Here is a 25,045-nt window from a genome sequence, read left to right as displayed (position 1 = left end):
TGTGGTTCGGCAACACACTAGACATGTCGGCACCTGCGGCGGTTGAGCAGAGGCAAAGGATTGATCACAGCTCCAGTGGCGGTTGCGGGCGTTTGGTGGAGGAGGGTGGAGATTCCCGATGTAGGGAGCGTGCCCTGTCGATCCAAAGCACCCCGGCTCGTCAGTCCCGCCGCGACATGGACTGGCTTTAGGTTGTCCGCGTGTCGCTCCAAGCCGCGAGTCAAGCGAGAACGTGGTCAGCCACCACCAGAACTTCGGCGCGATCCCCTGCCATATGCATGGGCAGTTACCAGACCAGAGATATAAGGTTATGTTGGGGGACCACGGGCTGCGGACAGGTGCGGCTAAGTCTGTAGAGAACCAAGCTCAACATGACAACCACCACGTCGACAGTCAAACAGTCTCTTCGGAGGAGCTGCCGCTTTTGTCGCGCCCGGAAGATCCGTTGCTCTGGCCATGGGATCTGTGATGCGTGCCGCGAAAGGGACATCGACTGCGTCTACGACTTCGAGGTTCCAAAACCCAGGGCTGAGCCGTCCGACGCAAACACCTCGACTCCCTCTCCCTTGAGCAGCAGCACTTCCTCGAGTACCACCACTGTCGCTGCCGACCTCGAAGCAGACTTCGCCACATCGTATACGCCGCCATCGGCCGCAGGACCCTCGCCGCCACCGCACGCCACCCGCGAACACCTCGACTATCACGATGTCTTGCCTCTTCTCGTCCACGACTTTGTCGGCCTGGCTGCCGTAAAGCTGGGCCGCCTCGGCTGCCAACACATTGTTAATGGCGGTGGTTCTCTTTGCCGCCGCGGCATCGCTGAAGACACAACCGAGACAATGTTCGACCCACCCCCGGTCGATCCTCCGCTTGCTCGCTACGAGGTTGGAAGCGGGCGCCGAAGCTCTCAGATGATTGACATTTGGTTTTCCATGCACCCTCTCACCGTCATCGTCTCCAAGACACTGCTTCTCCGTGGTCCCAAGACCAAGCCAATCGACGAGGCTCTGCTGGCAGTCATTCTCGGCGATGCGGAACTTGCTCAAGAAGATGAGGGTGCGAGGGAATGTGGCAGGCAGCTGCTAGCGTGGGCTGCTCATCAACTCCGATCTCGTCCATCCTCGACAATCGATCTTTCCACGGTCCAGGTACTCCTCATTCTTGCATGGCATGAGTTGTGCCGAGGCTCGTTGCGCAGAGCTGCATGCTATGTCCGGTATGCTGGTCGAATGATGGCGACAGTCAAGGATAGCGCGCCGGATACCCACAGCAGGATCAACGGGATCTCAGTAGCAGAGGTAAGTCGACTCTACTTCAACCGCCACCCTTTTACTGACGAGGTGCAGATTGAGGCGGAACTCTTGGCTTATGCATGGTGGACGACATTTGCCCTCAGCCTCTGGTCTTTCATGCAGGACGACCGCCCTTTTCTTCCTCTTTTGCATTCCTTCTTGCCGCCCAGCTTCCTCCCAACAGAAGGATCCGCGTCGGTCTCAATCAAGCTCGACATCGCGTCAGAGAACCTCTCGACACTGCCATCTCAGCGACGCATGGTGCGCCAAATCTGGTCTCTGAGCCATATTGCCTCAGCAGTGGCTCACGCCTATGCCTCTTGGCCACAGACTTCTGAAAACCTCAACAGCGTGGCCATGTCGGCCAACTGGCAAGAGAGGTCCCTTCACCAATTTCGGCGTCTCCTGAGATTCAGCCAGAACCAAGAAGCTGCAGAGGTGTGCAACACGGCTCGACGCGTCTTTTCCGACTGCATCGCGTTGTTCCAGGAACAGTCATCCAACCACGTCACCTCGGCGGTGGTCCTGACATCTTTTTACATCCTCCTCATCCACTTTGTCTTTCCACGAAACGCAAAGGAAGATTCATCGCCCGTGATATCCGATTCTGTCGAAATCCATCAAATGTTGCGGGACTTCCTGTCCTTTGCTGACGCCCTCCTCTCCCTGATGGAAAAGTCGAATCAGATCAACTTTGCGGGGTCCAAGGCCGGCTACCACTCTTGTCTAGCCGGGCTTCACTTGCAAGCTGTCGATGCTTGTAGCCGTGGCTTTGAGTTCTTTTCTTGCTGCGCACAGAATGGCTCATTCCACGTGACCAAGACGATCACTACCCATGCTGAAGGGCTCTACCGGGTGGCTACTCAGGTTAAAGGGTTCGCCCAAAACAAGGTTGAGGCTCCAGCCAAGTCTCTCCGGCCCGTGATGAAGCGCCTCAAAGCTTCGCGCGTCTTCTTTTACGGGTGCAGCAAGCGGGACAGGGTTGAGATCGAGCAGCAACAGCCGGGCCAGGCGGTCGGAGAATGGGTACCAACTCCAGTAATCACCCCGAACGGATCCGATGACTCGAGCAGTAGCGAGGAGTCGTCAGCGACGCCCATCAGCCGTTGCAGGAAACGCTCCCCCGTTCAGGGCCTTTCGAGATCTCCAAAGCGCAAGATGGCCGAGTTCCTGGCTGACTCTTGGGACAACATGGGGTACATTGCCAGTGGGTGCGGCTCTCCGCTGCTGCAGGGCCTGGAAGATGCGCCGGTGATGCCGAATTTTCAGCACTTTCCTGTCCGAAAGAGGAGGTCTACGCCGGTTGACGGGTCGGATCCTGTCGGTCTCAACGGCAATGGCGACTTTTGTCTCTCGCAGGCCTACTGCAACACGACTTCGCAGCCTACCATTGCAACCAGTGCTGGCATGACGACGCCCTCACTGACTCCTAACACGAATTCCGCTTCAGGGTCCTCGTTTGGATTTTTCGATTCGGCCGGCACCAAGGATTTTGATGTTCCTTCGCTGTACCTGGGCACGTCGGAGGCTGATCTTGCCGCCACACTGTTGGGAAACGAGCCACAGATGACGCCCGTCAGCCTCAGCTCAGCCAGCCTCAGAAGCAATTCTGTAACCAGCCCGCAGAATGATTATTTTGGGGCCACGGCGACTACATCGGGGGCCAACGGTTGGGACTTCCAGAAACCTCGGTGGCCTCGTTATGACGACATTTTCTTCGGTGAATGATTTTCCTCTTTCATTTGTTCTTGATCTGGTTACGACTACCCCTCTTTGGAGAGTGAATTTTCCTGTCTCTTTTGTCATGTTTCACGTTACGAACGCTTCCTTCTTTTTTGGAGAGATTGTCTTTGCTTCCTTGGTAATTTGTCACGTAAATACCCTCGGCAGTCGTTTGTTGATTTCTACACTGTAAATGGTCAAAAATTGAATCTTTGGCAAACATGCAACTCCCACAAACTTTGGTGAAGCGCGTTTGAGCCGCGAGCGGCAAACTGCACGCAATGCTGCAAGTGACGGCGACTTGCATGCACCCATGCTGGGGTTGAACTCAGCTAGCGTCATCGCGACGCAGAACATCATCATTTCGACAGCCTCAGCGTCAGTACCTCACCACCAAGGTCACTTGCCAATCACGAGCTCCGAAGAAGCGTCGTGAGCCAATGTCTTGTCAGCGCCATCCAGGTGCGCAGATGCAGAGTCATGGCCCGCAATGGAGTGCCCGGAGTGACTTTTAACCGGGATCCGGAAGGGTGCGAGTAGTATCCGGAAGGGTGCGAGTAGTTAAGGCAGGCCGGCAACAGCAGGCGAAGAGGTGGTCCATCTCCCGGCCTGGCAGAAACAGGCGAGAACGGGTCCAATCGACAACGATCCCCCCCAGTCTCCAGGTGGCCGGTGAGGCTGGATCCAAGGGCACTGGAAGGACGGGCAACGAGGGGCAGCGAGGAAGACAGAGGTCCGGGTCCAGGGACGACGGAGTGAGAGCCCAGGGAGAGGATGAAGTGAGGTCTGGCGGCAGGAGCAGGGGCAGGCCCGAGCCGCGCAGCACCAAGACTGATGCGGCTAGCCGAGTGCCGGGGGCATATCGGGCCGGAGCGCTGGACCCCTGCCTGCGCATCAGGACCGAAAGTTTAAACAAACGTTGCGCCCCCCTCATTCGTCCCTCACCAACTCCTTGACTCTCAACCACATCCGCTCGACTCGTCCGCCGCTGACCCTTGGACCTTTGCGTGGGCGCCTTTGCCGGGCTGGGCCGTTTGCTTGGCGAATCGCAATCGCGCCTCTCGCGCACACCTCGCTCTCTGTCGTTCCCTCCCTCTGAGCGCCCGGTCAGGTGGAGACTGGAAACGTCCATCCGTATGAATCTCAAAGCTTGTCCCACAGGTACTCTGCCATTAAGCTTTGTTGGGTCGAGGCCTGAGCGGCGGTTACCGACACTGCGCTCATTATGAGGTCGACCAAGCGGGAAATCGGTGCCGCCGCGTCTTCTCTGCGACACAATTCCTCACGTGTATGCGTGGCAAAAACGAATGACCGGATTCTCCGTACGCCTGTTTCTTCGTCTCCACCCCGCAGACGCGTTCCGGACGGATGGACAGACGCCTAGAGAGCAGCGCAAGAGCCCAGGAACGGACCGCGTTGTGCTGTGCCGTCGGCCAGCTACATACGGACCACGGAGTGCCATGGCACCACACACCTGACAAGAGCTGCGAGACCCGAGTAATGGGGCTCAACCCGAAAGGCTGAATCTGAGAGAAATCAGCCTAGCCAGGGCAACGAAACGCTTGGCGCAATGATCAACCCCCAGAGATTGACGTTCGGCGCGACAATTGTCGAGTCGTGCCGCCACTGCCGCCATGATTCGCATCCCAGGGCGACCACAACCAGCCAATACCAACACAAGAGGCTCCACGCCATGTGGCATGCAGTATCACTTCATTGCCATTTTCAACTGTCTTGTGGAAATCAAACTGGTATTGCATTATCCAAATTACTTGCGCCAACATGAACGACACCTCTCTGGCCATGATTCACCGCCCCATTCCGCACGACATGCACGCATGATGTCTCTCCCACCCATCATTTCCTGCACGCAATACTGCTGCCTACTGCCTCTTCTTGTCCAGCGCATCAACCGAAGGCTGGTAGCCGTAAAGCCACTTCAGGTACCACATCCAGACCCAAGCAGGCGCATAACCGTAAATCAGCTTTCGGATGAGCGGTCCAGTCCCCAACGGCAGGTTCGCCGTGTGGATCTTGGCATAGCTGGCCGAAAAGTCGGCAACGGCTTTGGCTCGGTCCTCGCGCTCCCGGGCATACTTCTTCAACACATCTGGTATATTTTTGGTCGACGAGGAAGAGTGGAAGTGGCGGTGGAGCAGATTGGCCAGGATCGTGGCGTCTTCGATGGCTTGACAGGCTCCTTGCCCGAAGAACGAGGTCATTGAATGGGCGGCTAAAGCAAGGATCAGTCTCGTTGTGTCGGTGGCTGAAAGGGTCTGCGGGGTAGGAGCAGGGGGGAGGTGGTGACGGTCAGAGGGGGTGGGGGTCAGGTCAGTACTAACCATCTCCAAGCAACGCGACGCGTCCGCTCGACATTGTGGGAAAGGACAGCTCGGAAAAGACATTGCTCGCCACGAAACGCTCGGATTTGTTGACGACTAGACGATTGTTAGCGTCAAAGCTCAGTTTCAATGCAGCCTATTCTTGCTCTCGGCTGCACCGTTCGCTTGCCGAATGGTTGCCCTGCAGGCCACAAACGAAAGCGAAGCTCACGATGGACCCGACTTACTTTCTTCGAAACGACCATGCTCCGCAAAAGGGTGGAACTTCTTGCCGTAGACGTCGTTGATTGTGTCGAGGGTCGTATTCTCCCATACGGAGCGGTCGCTTCTGACGGATGAAGGATCAACAACCTTGACACCAATGTACCATTGACGGTTCTCGATGCACGGCCAGGTGGTGAGGACCGAGTCGTCGAAGAACAGCCAGTTGCCCACGCCCAGGTCGGACTGGCTGAGGTGCTCCAGCGGCTGCGTGTAGCCCGACATGTGAACGCGCCCGGTGAAGCGGATCGTATTGGCGGCATTTTCCATGCCGCTGTTGCGCGCCAGGATGCGGCGGACGACGGATCGAATGCCGTCAGCGGCCACGAGCAGCTCGCCCGTGAACTCGCGCCCATCGTCCAGTCGCGCCCTCACCACCGCATCGTCAGTCTTGTCCAGCACATCGACGACCTTGGCCCCCAGCACGACGGTCTCGTCGCCGCCAGCCGCCTCGTACAGCATGTGGTGGAACAAGTGGCGCTCAATCGAGTAGACGGGGTACTTGAACCAGGGCTCCATGTTGAAGTCGAGCTCACGCCAGAAGGTCGTGTTGTGGTGGATCTTGATGCTGCGCAGCTTCTGGCCGTGCTCCTGAATCGCTCCATACAGGCCCATCTGGTCCAGCACGCGCAGCGCATTGGGTGCCAGCGAGATTCCGGCGCCGGCCGGCGTCAGCTCTGCGGTGCGCTCCAGCACTTTGCACGATATGTTTATCCGCCGGCATATCGCTGCGAGCATCAATCCGCCCAATCCGCCGCCCACGATCAGCACCTGCGTGTCGGGCTTCCGCTGCTTCTCCTGCGTTGCTGAGCTCATGGCGGCAATCCGTGAATCGAAACGTGGGTAAATGAGGTATTTCGCGCGCGATATCGGAATAAACAAACAAACCAACAGGGGAATGACAACGATGTGGTATCAAAAAAGGGCGTCTCGTCAACAGCGAGGGCGTGTGTGAGAGCAATCCAACACTCGCCATCGCAGCAGCCGCCCTGCCTCTCATAAGGTTGCATCGCAAGCGCCTCGTCCAGCGCCGTCTCGTCGAACAGCGTGTCGTCCCCCGTCGAGTCGTCCCTCCGCGTCGCGGCGCTGCGTCCGCGCCGGAGCGGAGCGCGGAGCTGCCCCGCCGCGCGCCGCCTGGTAACGTGATTCTCAGGCACCGAGCACCGCTCCAACGTCACCTAGACTCTTCACGGTGATCGCAGCAGAGCTCAGAGCTTCATCGCCCTGTCAGACCACTTTCGTCTCTGCCTGGTGGGTTGAGCGCATACACCGGTTGGCCGTCCCGCTGACCGAAATACGTCTCGCAATTGACCCGTTGCTCCCTGTCCTACCCACCTGATTACTACACCCTCACTCTAATTTACCTCTCCCCTGCACGGATTAGCCTTCCGCCACAGTGGGTAAGTTCTAGGTATGCGGTGCGGGCTCGACCTAAACTCAAATGCTTCTTGCGTCTGACCTTTTCGTCGTGCTCGTCCTTTCTTTCTGGCTTTGAGTTTGCGTCGTTCGATGCGTTTACGTACGCGTACGACCGGATAGGTCTGCGTGCGGGCATTGTTTGTCTGTTGCCCTGACTGGCGCTTGACGTCGCTTGTTTGCTGTTTGTTGCCTGCTGTGAGGAGGCAGGCAGGTGGTTTGCCAGTCAGTCCTGTTTGGAGGTCACGGCGTGCCCGTTGAATTTGCTGCCTGGCCGGGTAGGGTTTTCCTCTCTCCTTCTCCTTCTTCTTTTTCTCTTTCGTGTTGCAGTCTTGTCTATCTCTCAATGTAGTAAAACACGTGCACAACAAAGTCAATCCAAGAATCCAAGAATCCAAATCACATCTATCTATTCCTGACTCCTCACATCCAACTGTACCTCTACCTGTCTGTCCACCCTCTAGCATGCCACGCTGTTTATCTCCCAGCTGGTTAAGCTTATCATCATTAACCAAGTCGCCGGCTTCAACACCACAAAGCAAAATTGTCGCTTGGCTTTGATTGAGTCTAGACCGTCGGTGGCTTTGCTGACGCAGCACCACACTGTAAGAGTGAGATTCACGCATAAGCCGGATACGAATCAGGCTTTCTGGGCTGTAACGTGCTGTGCTTTTTCGAAGTAGAGGAGCACGGAGTATGCGGTATGCAGTATGCAGGGAGAGGCGCGTCTCGATGACTCAATGGCTCGAAGGTGGCAAGGCATATCAGACATGTCCAGCAAATAGAATAATTTGGGGAGTTGTGCGCAATCTACAGTGTGGATGGGAATGGAGTGGAGGAAGCAAGTGGTATAGCAACAGAGAGCTTCTCCCGTCTCCTGAGTGTAGAATCTGGGAATTCAGCTTTCCATAGCTCAATCACTTGATGCGGACGCGTGCTTCATCTATGCGACCAACTGAGATTTGTGGATGGCTTGATTCAAATGCTACCAAGCCTGAGGGTCTGGAGTACCAACAATATGCTTTTGTTGGTAAGGGCGACTTTTTCAGCAATTCGGTTGAGTTTCCGTGAAAGACGCGGCGAGAAAAGTAGTTTCACAAAGGCGGCATCGTTTGATTCAAAAGATAAAATGAAGAGCGTGAATTGTTTCAGATATACAAAGATGAGATGAGAACACACAAAGTCTAAGGCCCAAGGAAACGCATACGGAAATGAAAACCAAAGAAAATCCCAAGACAAGACAACCACCAAGAATTAATCCAACCTGCAAGAAACAAAGAAAGACCAAATATATACAAGAAACAAAACTCAAAGACGCAAAGCGACCAGACTACTCCGCATGCCTCTCCCACACCTCACCCAGGTACTTGCCATCAACAGGAGGACACTCAACCTTCATGCCGACCTTCGCCAACGCCTGCGCCGTCTTCTCCCTATCGAGCGAAAAGATGGTGTGCCCATTGCTAAAGTAGCCGCGGAGCACCTCCCACTTGAGCTTGCCGTCCTCGTCGAGCGATGTGGCGTGCTTGTTAAGCCAGTCGGCGAGCGGGATGAGCCGGCCCTCGCCCTGGTGCGGGTTGATTTGCGGAATGACCGGGGCCAGGTCCTTGAGCGGGAGCGGCCGCGGGTTGCCGATGTGGAAGATGGCCAGGTCGTCGTGGGCGAGCTCGCCGTGCATCGCCAGCGTGTGCATCGTCGTTGCCAGCGTATCGACTGGGACGAAGTCGATGTCCCAGCCGGGCTTGTTGGGTTCGTCCGCTGGGATGAGGCCCGTGTCGACCATTCCGAAAATCATGCGCCCGATGAAGCCGTCAGACGGCTCAGGGACTTTGGTGGCGGAGCTGGCTGTCACGGCTGAGGCGCGGTAGATGGTGACGGGGAAGCCGCGACGAGCTGCGCGAGTGAGGAGGCGCTCGGCCACCCAGCGAGTCTTGAAGTAGCCAAAGTCATCCGTGGCTGGCGGCGAAAAGTGCTCGACATCCTCTTCAGCAACGGAGATGGTGTTGCGGGTCAGTTTGGCGTTGACCCAGGCCTGGAGGTGCGGCACACTCCAAGTCGACAGGTAGTGAATTTCTGCCAAGGACGCTCCAATTCCAGAGAGTTCGATGAGATCAAGGACGGGACCCACGTTGGACTGCTTGAGGTCGCGGTAGTTTTTGAGCAGGTTGACATGACCGCCCAGGTGGTAAATGGCCTGGACAGACTTTCCAAGAACTTCGAACTGGGAGTCACTGAGGCCGAAGCGAGGCTTGGAAAGGAACCCGCGGACGGAACGGACGCGAGTGAAAATGGCCAGTTCCATCTCCTCACTGAGTAAGCCGTATGTCTTGAATTCCTGGAGGAGCACTGCCTTGTCACAAATCTCGTCGGATCCAAGAACGTGGACAGTCGTGTTGGGCTCGTTGCTGAGAATGGTAGCGAGAAGGTGGATTCCAATGTAAGACTCGGCACCAGTCATGAGAACAGTGCGGATTGTGGAGCGTTGGACCGCAGAAGACTTGGTCGTGAGCTGGTATTTCGGAACCAAAGGCAGGGCAGATTCCTTCTCCCAGTCAATGGCAGCTTCATCGGACTTGCGAGACTTGGAAGTAGGAGCTTTGCCACCAGATTGGATGAAGGAGCAGATCGCTTCAGCTGTCGGATTCTTGAGGAGTTGTTGCATCGAAGGAGCCGTCTTGAAGGTACGCTTGACTTTCGACTGCAGGCGCAGGAGGAGAATACTGTTTCCTCCAATGGCAAAGAAGTTGTCTTGAAGACCGATGGTAGTATCTCTGCCGACAACGTCCTTGATCATCTGGAGTACCTTGGTCTCGTTCTCTCCAAGGTTCTCATTTTGGGCCGAAGTCTCCGTGTTCGAGGTCTGTTGGGCTTCACTGCCTGGGTAGATGAGATCCAACTTCCGGGTCAGCAGGTTCTGACGGTCGACCTTGCCACCGATCGTGACGGGAAGAGCGTCGAGGAGTTGGTAACCGCTCGGCAGCATGTAGGTGTTGAGGTTCTTCGCGATGCGGTCATGGAGCATGGTCACATACTTGGCCCGCTCAGCCGGAGATTCGATGGAAACCTTGGTGACGATGAAGGCAATCAGCTTGCGGTTGTCAACCAAGCCGGAGTTGTCGTCAGAGCGAGCGACGACAGATATGTCGACCAAGCCTTGAGAGCCTTCGAAAGACTGCTTGTAGAGCTGCTGTTCAACTTCTCCGAGGTCGATGCGGAACCCTCTCAGCTTGATCTGCTTGTCTCCAGCAATGCGTCCGTGGAATTCCAGTTGCGCATCAGGACGGAAGCGACCCTTGTCTCCGGTGCGGAACATTCTCGTCCATCCTCGCTCGCGGTCTTCGTCCGGACACCAAGGGTCGAGCACAAAAGAGTGTGCGTTGGCCTCTGGGCGGTTGAGGTATCCAGCACCGACCTGAGCACCGCCAACCACAATCTCTCCAACCATGCCGGTCGGGAGAGGGTGAAGACGGGAGTCGACAATATAATGGCGACAGTTGGACATGGGGTATCCGATGGGAATGCTAATGACATCTTCTCCGGGGTACTCAACTTTGTGGATGGTGGTCTGAACGACGAGCTCACTGGGGCTCCATGTGTTGTAGGCGGTAGCAGGAGTTGAGAGGTCGTAGAAGGCTTTTGCGACTCGCACGGGAAGACGTTCGCCTGCAAAGTAGGCAACTCGGTAGTCCTTGCATTCGTGAAGAGCGGCCGAGTTGTGCTCGAGAAGGAGGGCGAATTGAGTTGGCGTGAAGTAGGTAACAGTGACGCCCTCGTCGCGCATGAAGTCGGCCAGGGCCGCTGGGTCTTTTCTTGTTTCCGGGGAGGCGACACAAACAGTGGCTCCAGTGGTAAGCGCCGAGAAAATTTGTACAATGGAAAGATCGAAACAGATGGAAGACTGATGCAAAAACTTGTCGGACGAAGAAAATTCGTAATCGCGTTGCAGCGTACTCAGCATCGCTTGCGTGTTGGACTGGGTGAGGACGACGCCCTTAGGCTTTCCAGTACTTCCCTGTAATTGTAACAGATTAGCTTTGGCTCAAGGCCATGGTTGACCGTCTTACCGATGTGTAGATCATGTAGAACGGATCTGAAGGGCTCGAGACGGGAGACTGACCCAGCTTGGACGCCTCTGTGGCGCAACTTGCAATGCCAACAAGGCGCACCGACTGACCCGCCTTCCTCACAACCTCCTCTCCAACAGACTCCAATCCTTCACCGACCAAAATCACCTGAGCGGCAGAGTCGGAGACCATGAAGGCCAGACGATCGACGGCGAAAGTGGGATCAAGCGCGACGTATCCGTTGCGTGCAAGAAGTACTCCCAACATGCTGCTGATGGCTTCAACTCCAGGGTTCGACAGAATGGCGACACGGTGAGCAGGCTCCACGCCAGACTTGGTCAGGACGGCACCGATCCGCTGTGCCTTGTCCACGAGTTTCTCGTAAGTGATGCTGTCGCCGTCGGAAGTGTTGATGGCAATGGCGTTGGGGCTGTCCTGGGCAGCGCGGAGAATCTTGGTCAGGACAGTCTCCTCTTTCCAGGCGTTTTCGGTGTACTGAGTGTTCCAGTACTTTTCCTTGAGGTGCAAAAGTTCCTTGCAGCCAGACATGTCAATCTCCTCGATGGGCTGGCGGTGGTCCTTGACGCAGCTTGCCAGGAAAGTCAAGAAGTTGTCGAGGAAGCGCTCCATGTCCTCAGCACCGTAGAGGTCCGTGGAGTACTCCAGGTTGAGGTTGAGGCCATCAGAGACAGCCAGAGCTTCCAGCTGGAGGTCGCAGGCGGTGGGAATGTCGCTTGATTCGACATTGTCGATGTCAAAGTCGCGGGCGTGGAACGTGGGCATCTCGCCGTGGATTTGGTAGTTGACGGCAATCTGGCCGATCGGGAAGTGGCTCGTAGTCTTCTTCGCCTGGACAACTTCGACGATCTTGTCAAAGGGAACGTCCTTGTGGGACATGGCGTCGAGGGTGCGGCGGCGGCAAGAGGCGAACAGGTCGTCGAAGCTGGTCTCGCATTCGTCGCGGCACCGGATAGGGATCATGTTGACGTAGAAGCCAGTCACATCTTCCAAGTCAGGGTGAGGACGGCTGCCGTCAATCATGAGGATGGTGACGTCCTTGTCTTCGGTGTACCGGTAGTAAAAGGCACGGAATGCCGCCAGCAAGAAGTGGAACGGCGTGGCGTTGGACTGAGAGCAAATGCGCTTCATGCGGTTGAGGAGGTTGAGGTTCAGCTTGGTCTTGTGCAAAGCGCGCTCGCGGCTGTCAACAGCTGGTCTCTCGCCCTTGGAGAATGGCAGGAGCTTGGATGCCTCGGGCGCTCCCGCAAGCTCGTCCTTCCAGAAGCGGATTTCCGACTCGAATTCTGGCGAGATGAGGAGAGCGTTGTGCCAGATCGCAAAGTCGGCGTAGCTGATGGATGGCCAGGCGACGGTCGAAAGGTCCTTCTTGCTCTCGACGGTGTCGTAAATGGCAACAAGACGCTGCAGCCATGCCTTGGACGAGCCACGGTCGACTGCAATGTGGTGGAAAATGTGAACGATGGCGAATTCGTCCTCGCCCAGCTTGACCATGGTCGCTCTCATGTTTTCGCCGCTCTCAATGTCCAACTCCTGGCTCTTGGACTCGGTGATGAAGGTCTGCAGCGCAGACTTCTGGTCACGCTGGGTCGACAAATCCAAAAAGTCCATCTCGAAGCCAACGTCGTCAAGAATCTCCTGCTCAGCGAATTCGTCTCCTTCAAAGTACGCAGTCCGGAGGATTGCGTCGCGGCGTACGATTTCGCGGTAGGTCTCGGCAAGGGCAGAGATCTTGGGAGCGCCCTTGAGATGGAAGACGGTGGAGAGGTTGAGCTGAGACTTGTCTTCCGCCAGGTTGTGTACCCACCACATGCGGCTTTGGAAGGTCGACAGCGGCACTGGTTGAGACTTATCGGCAACGGGAATGTCGCCAAGGGTGGATTTGGCAACGACCAGCTTGTCCTTCTTGCCTTCAGTCTCCTTGGCTCCCTTCGACTCGGTCGCAGCAGCGGTTGCGGTGGTCTTAGCCTGCGTGGCAAGCATCTCAGCGACCTTGGTGACCAAAGCATTGATGGACTTGGCGCTAAGGACATCGAACAGAGCAATGTCAACTCCGACAGCCTTGCGGAACCACTTGCGGAACTCGACAGCGACAATGGAGTCCAGGCCGTAGGCAGAGAGAGGGTTGCTGGCTTGGATGATTTCAACGGGAGTGGCCAACACAGCGGCAACCTTGGCAATGAATGCCTCGAGGAGAATAGCAGTCTTCTCCTCAAGGGTGGTTGCCGATTCCAGCTGAGCCGTGAGGTTCTTGGTCGCACCAGAAGTGTTGCCGGTCTGGTTGAAGTCGTGGTTGGCGTAGAGGTTGCGCTGCAGCGGCTTGAGGGCCCAGTCGACATCCTTGCGGGAGAGGTTGAGTCCGGTGATGATCTGGTGCTTGTCAACTCCCCTGTTGTCAACCGTTTCGTGCTTGTTGGACTTGACGGCTTCCTCCAGGAGGTACAGCAGCTCTTCCTCGTTGACAAGGTCCATGCCAATACGTTCCATGTGCTTCTGAAGCGCAATGTCCTCTGCGACGACACCGATGCCGGTGATGGCACCAACGTTCATGGTGGTACCAGCAAGGCCGTGTTCACGGCGCTGGCGCATCAACGAATCCATGTAGTTGTTCGCCGCAGCATAGTTGGCCTGGGCTTTGCTGCCAATGACACCAGAGACGGACGAGAAGCAGACGAAGAAGTCGAGGGAGAGGCCAGACGTGGCCTTGTGAAGGTTGAAGGTACCGTTGACCTTGGGCTGGACACACTTTTGCCATTGCTGGAAAGTCATTTTTTCGAGAGGCGCGTCTTGCAGGACCATGGCGGCTTGGAAGATACCGCCCAGCTTGCTTCCGATCGACTGCACGCAGCCGTCAACGTCGGCAAAGCTCGAGACATCTCCACGGTACACATCGACAGCGACGTTCCTCTTCTGCAACCAATCAATGGTGATCTTGGCTTCCGGACGGTCGGCGCCAGAACGAGACAGGAAGACGAGGTGCTTCGCGCCCTTCCTCACCATCCACTGCGCCAACGTGCGGCCAAGACCACCGAGGCCGCCGACAAGCAGATAAGCCTTGGAGGGGTCAAAGATGTTGACGTTCCGGTAGCTAGGCGGAAGGACGGGCACGATATCCTCCTTGTGGGGAACGAGAACAACCTTGCCCATGTGCTTACCCATCTGGAGAAGACGGAAACCAGCCTGCGCCTCCGCGTAGGAGACCTCCTTGACCTCGGGAAGCTGAATCTCGCCTTCGTGCACAAGTTCGCAGCACTTCTTGAAGATGCGGGCTCCGAGGGTCTTGTTGAGCTCAAAGATGGTGATGAGGTCGACGCAGGCGAAGGTGACGTTCTTGCGGAAGGGATCCATGTCGAGCTTGGTGTTTTCGTGAATGTCCCTCTTGCCAATCTCGACGAAGCGGCCGAACGGCGCCATGCTGTTCCAAGCTGCGTGCAGCAGCTTGCCAGCAAGACTGTTCAAGACGACGTCGGCGCCCCTGCCGTCCGTCGCCTTGAGAACACCCTCGACAAAGCTGTCGTCGCGGGAGGAGAAGATACAGTCGTCGGGGACACCATACTTGGCCTTGAGAGCATCACGCTTGGCTTGAGATCCGACAGTGGCAAGAACTTTGCATCCGGCGCGCTGAGCGAGCTGCACCGCCATTTGACCGACACCACCCATAGCACCGTGGATCAAGATGTTCTCGCCGGGTTGCATGTTGGCGACATCGACAAGTGCGTAGTACGCAGTGGTGATGATCAGCGGCAGAGCAGTGGCCGCAGAGAATGGCATGTCTCCGGTGAGCCTCCAGCACAGGGAAGCGGGGTTGCGGACGATGCCCCTGTGAGCACCCTGGCCGGGCCTCCATGCCACAACACGGTCGCCAGGCTTGAAGTCGTCGGGGTTGACCTTGGATCCAGTGCGGATGACGATACCAGCGCATTCGTCACCGAGCTTGTAGTCCTCGATGATACCCATGGCGGATGCAATGTCCCTGAAGTTGATGGCGGAGGCCTTGTTCTCAATCTCAATCTCATCGTCGGCGAGGGGGTTGTCGAGAATCTCCTCGTCCTCCTCAAAGTAGAGGGTCTCAAGAAGACCAACCTTGCCGACCTTGAGAGCAAGAGGGCGCCTCTCGCCGAAAGGCTCGAGTCTGGGCTCATGGCCAACACCGTTGCGAAGCTTGGAGTTGAGCGAGTCGTCTGCCTCCACCCTGGGGATGTACGGAACACCGTTACGCTTCGTGAGCTCATCCTCGTTGAAGTCGGGATCGAGAGCCTGGGCGATGGTCTCAACAGCCGAGTCTGCAGCAAAGTTGTCTTCGAGATCAACCACGACGAGACGAAGCTGCTCGTTCTCCATGTGAGCAACACGAGCAAGACCAATGACCATTGCGTGCTCGGGGTTGGTGGACTCCATGGTCGCTCCGTGGGTGAGCCAGACGGCGTTGACGGACTCTTCCCTCAGCAGAGCCTGCGCACCCTCATAAAACTGTGGCCTTTCAAAGTCGTCTCCAAGGCTGGCCAGGACAACGAAGTTGCCAGCAGGAGGCGCATCCTTGGCCAGGATCGGGAAGGTGGTGGTAGTGACTGGGACCTTGAGCGTCTTGCGCAGACCGGCGAGAACAGAGCTGGCAACCTCTGACTTTTGCTCTGGCATGACGACGTTGACAGTGCCATCGATACCAGCTTTCTGCTCAGGCTTGCGCCAGATGCTGAGGCTGCCAGCAGTAAAGATCTCAGCCAAGTCGGCTGACTGCGCAGTCTTCGCGTCAGCACCGTCGAGAATGACGAATCCGCCCTCCTTGACCAAAGAAGAAGCGTTGATTTCAGTCTTCGTGCTCAGAATAACCAAGTCGTAGTTGTCCTCCTTGGGTTCGGAGAACTCCACCAGACCGGAACGCTGCTCCTTCAAGTCGTCAAATTGTTCAGCAGAGAGGTAGGGAGAGAAGACTTCGAGGTTCTTGAAGCGGCGACGCTCATACCTGGTGCCTCCAAGGGTCTGGAGCACCTCTTGAGTCCTCTCAATACCCGTAGTGAGATGGAAGATTTGAGTGTCCGGGTATTGGTGGGCAAAGAGGTCAACGACGTGGGACAGGCTGTCAAGAGAGGGGATCGCCATTTCAGGCTTGATGAGCTCAAAGCAAGGCTGCCAGCGCTGTCTGAAGAAGAGCGAGCGCTTGGAACTGCTGTCTTCGTCGTCCTTGCCCAAAGAGGTGACTTGCAGGCCTTGGAGTTCGACGAGGAGCTGATCAGCGTCCTTTGAGTAAACCAAGAGGTCGTTGATGGCAACTCTGGCAGTGGGAAGCTCGGTCAAGGAGCACACCTTGAATTCCTTGTCCTCGAAGAGGGGAGCGTTGACGAAGGCGCCCGAGACAGTCAGGGAGCGGACAAAGTTGGGGACGTAAGGCTCCTGGAGCGGACGACCGAGGCGAGACTCAATGGCATTGAAAATGACGTGGAAAACAGCGTCCAATAGACTCGGGTGCAGAATCGTCGCGTCGTAGGGCTCCTCGCTTCCAACAGCAAGCGGCTTGTACGTCAAGGGTGCGATGGCGTATCCTGGAGCGCTCTCCAAGTCTCCAGAAAGGAGGCGGAAGTTTTCTCCGTACGAAAGGCCAAGCTTGTCGAGGTGCCTGTAGAACGCATCGCGACCGACGGACCTAACAGTGTCCTTGCTCAAAGACTCGAGGCTTGGGTAGGAAGCCAGAGTCTGGACAGTGCAGGGCTCGCCGCTCTCGACACAAACGATACCATGACAATGCTCGGTGCAACGACCAGAATCTTCGTAGGAAGAAACGATGAATTCATGCCAGACATCGGAGTGGCTCTTGGAAGACGTCCTCAGAGGCTTGAGCTCAAGCAGAATTTCGGAGCCCATGGTGGTGTCGCTCAGAGTCAGGGCAGACTTGATCACAATATCCCTGAGGACCACGCTCTTGATGGAAGACAGAGGCTGGTCATTCAAGCGAATCGCAGCTTCAATTGCCATGCAGACGTAACCAGCACCGGGGAAAATGGTCTTGCCATCGACAACGTGCTCCGACAACCAAGGCAGCTCGTTGAGATGAAGGTAGTTCCTCCAGCGAGGGTGACCCTCCACCGATCCGGGTATGGGAGCTCCGAGGAGCGAGTGCCTGTGCTTCCTCTGACGATGCTCCTTGATGTACCTGGTCTCGGCCCAGTAGCGCTTGTGGTCCCAGGCGTATGTGGGGAGGTCAAGCAGCTTGGCACCGGTAGGAACGCTGACGCTCGGGCCCATCTCAGACAAAAAGTGGTCGCGGTTGACAGCATCCAAATCGACAGAGTATCCGTGGGCGAAGAGCTGACCTGCGAGCTGGAGCAGACCGTTGTAGTCGGGCTCGTTCCTGGTCAAACTGGCCAAATAGGGAACCTCAAGGCGCAGAGACTGGATGACCTGGCGAGCCGGTCCCTTGAGTGCGGGGTGAGGACCAATCTCGACGAGCAGGTCAATGTTCTGAATGTCCTCGTCGTCAAGGAGGATTCCAGTAAGGGCATCGGAGAATCGGACGGTGCCCTTCATGTTCTGAGCCCAGTACTTGCCGCCCATGCTCTGCCAGTCAGCAAGACGCGCTGTGACGGAGCTGAACATGCGGCAAGACGGTTCCTTGGTCTTGAACTGAGGGCAGTGCTGCAGGGCACGTTCGTAGGCAGGGGCCAAAGGATCCATGTGGTGAGAGTGGAAAGCTTGAGCGACCTGAAGCTGACGAGCAAAGACCTTGCGCTCGGTGAGCTTGTCCTTGATCTCGACGATGGCATCTTCGTCACCAGAGAGCGTAATGCTGGACATGCTGTTGATGGCAGCGATGCCGACGCGACCCTTGTAGGGCTCAAGCTCGACCTGGCATTCGGCTTCCGTCAGACCAACAGCCATCATGGCGCCCTTCTTTTGAACCGCGTCCTTGACCTCCGTCGAGTTGGACATGTAGAGACCTCTGTAGTACGCAGCGATGATGGCGCTCTCAAAGTCGAGGATTCCAGAGGCATAGGCGGCACCCATCTCTCCAGACGAGTGGCCGACGCAAGCGGAGGGCTCGATACCCCAGGCCTTGAGTTGATCCACGACAGCAAGCTGCAGGGCCGTGCAGATGGGCTGAGAGAAGCGAGTCTGGCCGAGCTGAGAGTCCTCCTTTCCGCGAGACAGCTCTCCGACGACAGACCAATCGGGGCGGTCGGGAAGGGATTGGAGCACCCGGTCGCACTTCTCCAGAGTCTGCCTGAAGAGGGGCGACTGCTGAATGAGCTGTCTGCCCATAGCAAACCACTGTGCACCCTGGCCGGTGAAGACGAAGCCCAGACGGGGGCTGGTAGTGTTGGCGTTTCTCCAGTTGGCGACTGGCGGCGGCTCGCTCATATCCTTGATGAGCTCTTCAATATCCTTGCCAATTGCAAAAGACCGTGACGTGTGGCGAGTACGGCGCACGGAAAGACTGTGGACGAGATCTGCCACCTTGGAGCTTGGGCGTTCTTTCAGGTACTCAATGAGCTGTGCAACCTGAAGTTTGCCGGCCCTGTCGGTGTGGGCTGAAAGAGGAGCAAGGAAGGGCCTCTGAGTGACCATGGGAGCCAAAGGCTCCGGGAGAAGTGGCATAGCCTCGACGATAGGCTCGGGCGGTTGGTAATCCTCGAGCACCACGTGGGCGTTGGTACCTCCGTAGCCAAAAGAGTTGATACTCGCCCTGCGAACACCGGTTGGACCGGGCTTCCAGTCCATCAACTTCTGGGGAACGGTGATTTTCCAGTCGCTGAACTTGATAGCCGGGTTGGGGTCTTCAAAGTGCATGTTCGGCGGGATTTGGGCTTTTTCGAGGGCCATGGTCGTCTTGACGAGAGCCGCAAGGCCGGACGCACCCTCCAGGTGGCCAATGTTGGTCTTGACGGAGCCGACGACGATGTTGTCGTTCCTGTTGGGAGAAAACACAGCACCGATCGCGCGGGTCTCGTTCGGATCACCCGCCTTCGTGCCAGTGCCGTGGGCCTCGAAGTACTGGGTTTCGGCGGGATCCAGCCCGGCATTCTCGTACGTGGCCCGGATGAGCGCCTCCTGGGCGTCCGTGTTCGGGTAGGTAATACCCTGTTTGCGACCGTCGTGGTTTACTCCGGTGGTACGCACGACTGCGCGAATCCTGTCTCCGCTCAACTCCGCGTCGCTGCGGCGCTTGAGAACCACAGCGCAGATACCCTCACCACGAACATAACCAGAGCCCTTTTCGTCAAACGCCCGGCAACGACCGTCGGTTGAAAGCATTCCGAGGTCGGTCATGGTGATGAAGATGTTGGGGTCGAAGTGGAGGGAAGATCCTACGACAATGGAGATGTCGGCTTCCTTGTCGTGGAGAGAGCGGTTTCCCAGATGAAAGCAGACCAGGGACGAAGAACAGGCCGTATCCACTGTCACGCTCGGCCCGTGAAGGTTGTAGAAGTAGGAAATTCGGTTGGAAAGAATTGCATTGCCAGTGCCGGTGACCGTGTACTTGGGATAGTGTGCAAGGTCTTTCGTGGTCATGGCATTGTAGTCGTTGGTAAAGGATCCGCAGTAAACAGACGTTTGTGTGCCGCTGATTTCGTCGAGGGTGATTCCGGCATCTTCGAGTGCCTCATAAACAACTTCTAGCAGCAACCGCTGTTGCGGATCCATGGCCTCGGCTTCTGCGCCGGAGATACCAAAGAATCCAGGATCAAAGTTTCCAATGTCCTGTTCAAGGAAATAACCCCACTTGGAATTTGTCTGCACATCGTCAGTAAGCTTGAATGTCGTAGATGGAGAACACTCACTGTTCCCTTGTTTGCACCATCAGCATGGTAAAAGTTGTCAACATTGAAGCGGTTCTCGGGCATCTTGCGCCGCATGTCCTTCTGAGCGACGATGTGGTCCCATAGTTGGCCATAGTTCTGGGCGCCCGGCACGCGGCAGGCCAGACCGACAATGACAGAAGGGTCCTCGGTGGGAGGTGCAGAGCTGGCCGAAGACAGCGAGGCAGCGAGTCTGGGGCTAGAAGCCTCGCTTGATGCTTTGGGAGTGCTTGAGGTAGACATTATTAGGGAAGAGGGGGTGAGCAGGTTTGGACAAGTAACGAATTGGATACCTGCAGAGCGGAGGAAAATGTACTCGAATATAAGAGACTCTGAATTACCTCTGGGCAGGATAATAATCCCATTGGACGTGGTGGTGTCCGCGGTGGTATCCGTCAGCAGGCGGACTGCAGGGTATCTCGCCGCCGCCGCGGGACGGAGCGCCGACTCGTGAACGCGACGTGCAGCGCGGACGAACATCGAATTGCTCCGCCACTCCGAAGTAAAAGACGCCTCCGCGAACGAGCAGGATTGGACCATTCCGCAAAATAATCTGATTGTTGTTGGTAAACATGGCGCAACCTCTCCGTCTCGCCTTTTTCGGTGCCACCGGCGGCTCCATCGCGGCGAGCCTTGTTCTCGCGTTGCAGGGCGGCTACCAATGCTCGACGCGTTTGTGCTTTGGCATCCCAGGAATTGACAATAAGGCGCTGACATCGACACGCAGTGGTTCGTAGTGAGCAGAAGCTACTCGGTATCCTCAAGGAGCGCAACGTCTCCGACGCGGCCATCGCCAACCACCTCCGCATCGTCACCGGCTCCGTCAAGGATTCCGAAGCTGTCTACCGCACCCTCGAGCCAGCCGTCGACATCGTCATTTCTGGTGTCGGTGGCAAGCCGCAGTTTACTCCGAATCCACTGAAGCCGACCTTGGACGATCCCACCATCTGCCAGGACGCAACTCGTACAATCTTTGATGCAATCCGTCGCCTCGGAGGGCCGCGGCCTCAGCTGGTGGTTCTGAGCACCACTGGCATCAGTGACACTGGTCGAGACATTCCCATCGCCATGATGCCTCTATACCATTGGTTGTTGGCGGTTCCACACAAGGACAAGAAGGTGATGGAGGACATGATCGTGGCCGAGACGCGGAAGCCTGAAGCTGAGCGGGCCATTGACAGCGCCATCATCATCCGGCCCAGCCTGTTGACCAACGGCCCAATGACATCGATGGACAAGATTCGGGTGGGCAGCGACAAGGAACCCCAGATTGGGTACACGATTAGCAGAGACGACGTCGGATTGTGGCTCTTTGAGAGTGCCGTCAAGGAGGGCAAACGCGGGGAAGGCGCTCGGAACGTCTCCATCACTTACTAAGCAAGGACAACTCCCGCTTCTTCATGAAGCACACTGAATACCTGGGTAAATTGCGTTTGTAGTTGGACTCTCTCGTTTTTCTTTCGCTTTTTACCACTGCTTAATGTACATAATCAAAAGTCTACAAATCTACTCTCGTCTTCCTCTTGCCCGAACCGGCCGACGCAGCATGAACACGGCAATCCGCTCTCGAACAGAACAGAGAAATGCAAAGACTACATGATTTGCAAAGACGACACGAAAGACATGATACAAATTTCCCCGACAGTTGGGTGATGAGCGCAAAGCTACCCCAAAACAGACGCCTGTGCACGTGACCGCGTCTTTCTACCCTTGCTCCTCCTCGATCAAGACACAAATTCCTCCGCTTTTCGGGAGTCGCATTACTCGTTAATCTCCGTGTGGTGGTCAGTTGACTGCCTGATGATTCAGGTGCAGCGTATCTACGTTGGATCGAATGGAGTGCGCTGTCCGCAGTAGAAGTCCGCACATATGGCGTGCGATCGATGGGTCAGCTCCAATTACTTTCAGGAGCAACTGGATTTGGCTTCATGGACTTTGACCACATGGAGCTTTGCTTCACAAGCTGTTCAAACACTGAAAATTGTGGATCCTTGACATTTTTACATTCGTTCTTGTACATCATGTACAAGAGAGAGCCTGGTTGCATAGCAATTTTGTCCAGGTACGATCGGGTATAGCAGCTAGCAGCGAGTTGGAGATGCGTTGAAGCCAAGATAAAGCAGACAAAATGCGACGAAGCGGAGTATGAAAAGACGAGATGATTTCAAGAAAAAACAAACGCCATGACCAGTGATGTTGCTTGGAACTTTGACTGGGTATCCCTCTAGCTCTTCCCAACTCCGAGGCTCGAAGACAGAGAAATAAAAATGAAACAATGGTGGTACAAAGACCTTGAGATTGACAAAAAGAAATCCGAAACTCTTCACACAGACACCAACGTCATGCCGGACGTCGAAAGTCTGCGTCGTATCCAACACTCGAGCAGCCTCAGGACGCAAAATTATCGAAACTCGTCATGAACTCTTCTTCGTCGAAATCGCCCCAGCCGGACGTTTCGCACGTTTCCGGATAGAAGTCGTCAACCGTGCCCGCAGTACCCGACGTGACCATGTTCCTTGGGCACGGATTGGTTACATCCTGCGTAGATAAGTCGACTGCGCCCGCAGGGCCCCCTTCAGGAGGACTCGACGAGCCCATGCTGGCAGCGTTGGGCAAGGCAATTTCTGCGGCGTTGGCGTAAGCCCCTTCCCCAGCTTGGGACATGTTGAAAAAATAAGGAGCGTCCATATTGCTATTTTCCCATGGGGTCGGGGCTGCGGCCGTGTTCGACGGGGCCATGGCACGATTTTTCAACGCGCTCGCATTGGGAGCGTTCGGAGGCATGCCACCATTATCCAACGCACTCGGATAGGGAGTGAACGGTAGCATGCCGCCATTATTCACCGAGCTCGCATTAGGAGCATTCGGGATCATTGCGACATATTTCAACGGTTCCTCGTGTGGGACCATGTTCGACTGGCCCATGGCGCCATCATTCAACGCGCTCGCATTGGGAGCGTTCGGCAGGATCCCGAAGTCACACTTCAATGGTCCTCTATGTCGGGCCATGTCCGGAGAGCCCATGCCGACGTTATTGTACGGTCCAGTGTTGGCAAAATCAGTGAGGTCCACGCCGCCATTGGTACGGGAGTACCCCGCGTCTGCTGCCATGTTTGGATACGGGTTCGTTCCAGAAGTACTCAGCGGATTTGCGCCTGCCGTTTGTGCTTGATTCATGCCGAAAGTGCTCGCATAGTCTGCCCGATTCGTATAGACGTTTTGCGCCAGGTTTTGGGCCATACTGACGAAATTGACATTGTAAATATTATGAGCTCTTTCACCCTGTGGCTGCGCGTTGGCACTGGAGTATGCGTAGTCGGACTGCTGCTGCATCGGAGGCATTCCTTCCATGAAAGGCTGCTGCGGATGCGCGTTGGCACTGGAGTATGCGTAGTCGGACTGTTGCTGCATTGGAGGCATTCCTTCCATGAAAGGCTGCTGCGGATGCGCGTTGGCACTAGCGTATGAGTAGTGGGGCTGCTGCTGCGTTGGATCCATTTCTAAGAAAGTCTGTTGCGGGTTGTTCGGAATGTGGGCGGAAGCTCCCAGGGGAAGAGCATTATTCGATGGAAACTGTGGTTGATGGGACGCCAATATCTGTCCCATACCGGTGTTCAGATCGAAACCGTGTGTTGGTTGGAATACAGGGCGAGAGGTAGCGGCAAGGTTGGGTGGAAGGTTGTTTGGGCCCATGGGTGGCATGTCCTGCAACTTCCGGATCTGGCGTTTGCGAGGGTCCTCTTTGCAAACTCTTTTAGCTGGAGGCTTTATACGCGCTGCAGGTTCTTCAGGACCCGCTTCCGCTGGCCTAGAACGCTTGTGGACCCTTTGGCTGCCGGTGGTCTTTTCCTCCAACTTCTCCCCCTTGGCAGGAGTGTCCTTGTGGTTATCAGTGATGTAGATGGGAGGTGTCATTCCCTGTGCAACCCATCTACCTTCACAATCCACGAGCGTGAAGATTATGCTAAGTAGAGTTAGCAATTGCTGCTTCATGTGGGGGACTGGAGTTAGCTTACCAGAAGCCTTGCTTGCTGTCATGATGTCGGCAGTAACAGGCAATGCGTACATCCATTTGTAACTGCAGGTCAATTTTCCCATTCTCGACCTGGTGACGCTCCCAAGTGGAGTACTCCTCACCGCTGAGGATGACTGCCCGCTTCCCTTGCTCTCCTTTCCAAGGATTCTTACTGTTGTCCTTCTTTCTGTTTGCCCGCTTGATTTCGCGGTTAATGCAAGCCGTACAGATTTTCACTTCCCGCGCCGACTTCTGCGAGCCGGTAGCCGCTTCTTTCAGCGCCTCAAGCTTGATCTCCGGCCTCTCCATGGTATCTGCGCTCACCAGCAAAGTGCGCAATTGCAAGGTCTGGCGATTCGCCGCCTCTTCGTTCTTAGCCAGATACCTGTCGTTGCTGATTAAGTGGCGAGGGAGACGGACCCTCTTCACTCCCATTTGCGCATTGGACAGGGTGAAAGTGACTTTAAATCGCGTCTCAACGCGGGATGTCAACGTGGACAGCTCAAATTTCAGCTGTGATGGGAACTGCTCCATGTGTTGTTCGAGCGGGTTTGGGGCATAGGGTACTCCCTGATGCAAGGCGTGATTCTGGGGATGCTGCAAGACATCAGAAGGACCCTGATGGAATTTTGGCATTTGAGCGGATCCCTGGACGTGTCCCTGTGCATGGAGATTACCAGATTCATGGGGATGTCCTATGGTGAACATGGAGTCATCATTCTCATGGCCGTAAAGGGGGCCAACAGACTGCCAAAGTCAGCATGTTGTATGAAAGAGTAGGGATTGTGTCTGCACTTACGTTGGCGCTGTTGTTGTGCTCGCCCTGCTGCTGCTTGAATCCGTAGGTGCCCATTGCTTCGTTGGGTGTTTTTACTTGTTGAGACGATGCCAAGTAGAGTTTTTGGCAGCCAGGGGCTTTCAGGGACTTAGGCTGACGGTTGCAGAGGCGTAAGAAGGGGACTTTTCGTGCGGTTCGGAGATCGAGTCTTCGATTGAAAGAGGTCGCTGTTGGAGATCGTTTCTGCAACCTGGCCGGGGGATTCCAGAGCATCTTAAAGTCTCGAGCTTTCGAACGATTTCGGTACTGACTGAGAGACAACCAAAACATGAGGCTACAATTTGA

General features: G+C 56.0%; 5 protein-coding genes across 5 annotated transcripts; 2 read left to right on the top strand and 3 right to left on the bottom strand.

Moving 5' to 3' along the window:
* The first annotated feature begins 198 nt into the window (after positions 1-198).
* J3D65DRAFT_359707 (uncharacterized protein) lies at positions 199-3,240 on the top strand. Its single transcript, XM_066795631.1, has 2 exons — positions 199-1,298; positions 1,347-3,240. Exons 1-2 carry the CDS (start codon positions 372-374, stop codon positions 3,018-3,020), a joined length of 2,601 nt encoding a protein of 866 aa, XP_066655113.1. The 5' UTR covers positions 199-371; the 3' UTR covers positions 3,021-3,240.
* Positions 3,241-4,762: 1,522 nt separating this feature from the next.
* Positions 4,763-6,680, bottom strand: J3D65DRAFT_623918 (FAD dependent monooxygenase). The gene is made up of 3 exons (XM_066800198.1): positions 5,584-6,680; positions 5,357-5,452; positions 4,763-5,247 (listed from the first exon to the last, which is right to left on the bottom strand). Exons 1-3 carry the CDS (start codon positions 6,431-6,433, stop codon positions 4,898-4,900), a joined length of 1,296 nt encoding a protein of 431 aa, XP_066655112.1. The 5' UTR covers positions 6,434-6,680; the 3' UTR covers positions 4,763-4,897.
* A 1,683-nt stretch (positions 6,681-8,363) lies between these two features.
* On the bottom strand, positions 8,364-20,150 carry J3D65DRAFT_667665 (uncharacterized protein; the record flags this gene model as incomplete). Its single annotated transcript, XM_066803045.1, has 3 exons — positions 8,364-11,045; positions 11,098-19,842; positions 19,890-20,150. 3 exons carry the CDS (start codon positions 20,148-20,150, stop codon positions 8,364-8,366), a joined length of 11,688 nt encoding a protein of 3,895 aa, XP_066655111.1.
* A 217-nt stretch (positions 20,151-20,367) lies between these two features.
* On the top strand, positions 20,368-21,435 carry J3D65DRAFT_623911 (uncharacterized protein). The gene is made up of 2 exons (XM_066800197.1): positions 20,368-20,579; positions 20,635-21,435. Exons 1-2 carry the CDS (start codon positions 20,480-20,482, stop codon positions 21,282-21,284), a joined length of 750 nt encoding a protein of 249 aa, XP_066655110.1. The 5' UTR covers positions 20,368-20,479; the 3' UTR covers positions 21,285-21,435.
* An 860-nt stretch (positions 21,436-22,295) lies between these two features.
* J3D65DRAFT_667663 (uncharacterized protein) lies at positions 22,296-24,775 on the bottom strand (the record flags this gene model as incomplete). The annotated part of the gene is made up of 3 exons (XM_066803044.1): positions 22,296-23,871; positions 23,924-24,669; positions 24,722-24,775. The coding sequence occupies 3 exons, from the start codon at positions 24,773-24,775 to the stop codon at positions 22,296-22,298; spliced, it is 2,376 nt and encodes a 791-aa protein (XP_066655109.1).
* Positions 24,776-25,045: the final 270 nt, after the last annotated feature.

This window comes from Phyllosticta citribraziliensis (assembly GCF_038025025.1).
Source record: "Phyllosticta citribraziliensis strain CPC 17464 chromosome Unknown J3D65scaffold_6, whole genome shotgun sequence".
Lineage (NCBI taxonomy): Eukaryota > Fungi > Ascomycota > Dothideomycetes > Botryosphaeriales > Phyllostictaceae > Phyllosticta > Phyllosticta citribraziliensis.
The sequence above is the reverse complement of the archived record's forward strand: the minus strand, read 5'-3'. Positions and strand labels throughout refer to the sequence as shown.

What these genes read in the sequence shown, in the direction of transcription:
- J3D65DRAFT_623918 (XM_066800198.1), bottom strand. Translation starts at nt 6,433, where the DNA reads ATGAGCTCAGCAACGCAGGAGAAGCAGCGGAAGCCCGACACGCAGGTG. An exon ending in GCATGGTCGTTTCGAAGAAA is followed by an intron (nt 5,453 to 5,583) that starts GTAAGTCGGGTC and finishes ACAATCGTCTAG; the next exon opens with TCGTCAACAAATCCGAGCGT. An exon ending in CGTCGCGTTGCTTGGAGATG is followed by an intron (nt 5,248 to 5,356) that starts GTTAGTACTGAC and finishes TCCTTGCTTTAG; the next exon opens with CCGCCCATTCAATGACCTCG.
- J3D65DRAFT_359707 (XM_066795631.1), top strand. Translation starts at nt 372, where the DNA reads ATGACAACCACCACGTCGACAGTCAAACAGTCTCTTCGGAGGAGCTGC. An exon ending in ACGGGATCTCAGTAGCAGAG is followed by an intron (nt 1,299 to 1,346) that starts GTAAGTCGACTC and finishes GACGAGGTGCAG; the next exon opens with ATTGAGGCGGAACTCTTGGC.
- J3D65DRAFT_623911 (XM_066800197.1), top strand. Translation starts at nt 20,480, where the DNA reads ATGGCGCAACCTCTCCGTCTCGCCTTTTTCGGTGCCACCGGCGGCTCC. An exon ending in CGGCTACCAATGCTCGACGC is followed by an intron (nt 20,580 to 20,634) that starts GTTTGTGCTTTG and finishes ATCGACACGCAG; the next exon opens with TGGTTCGTAGTGAGCAGAAG.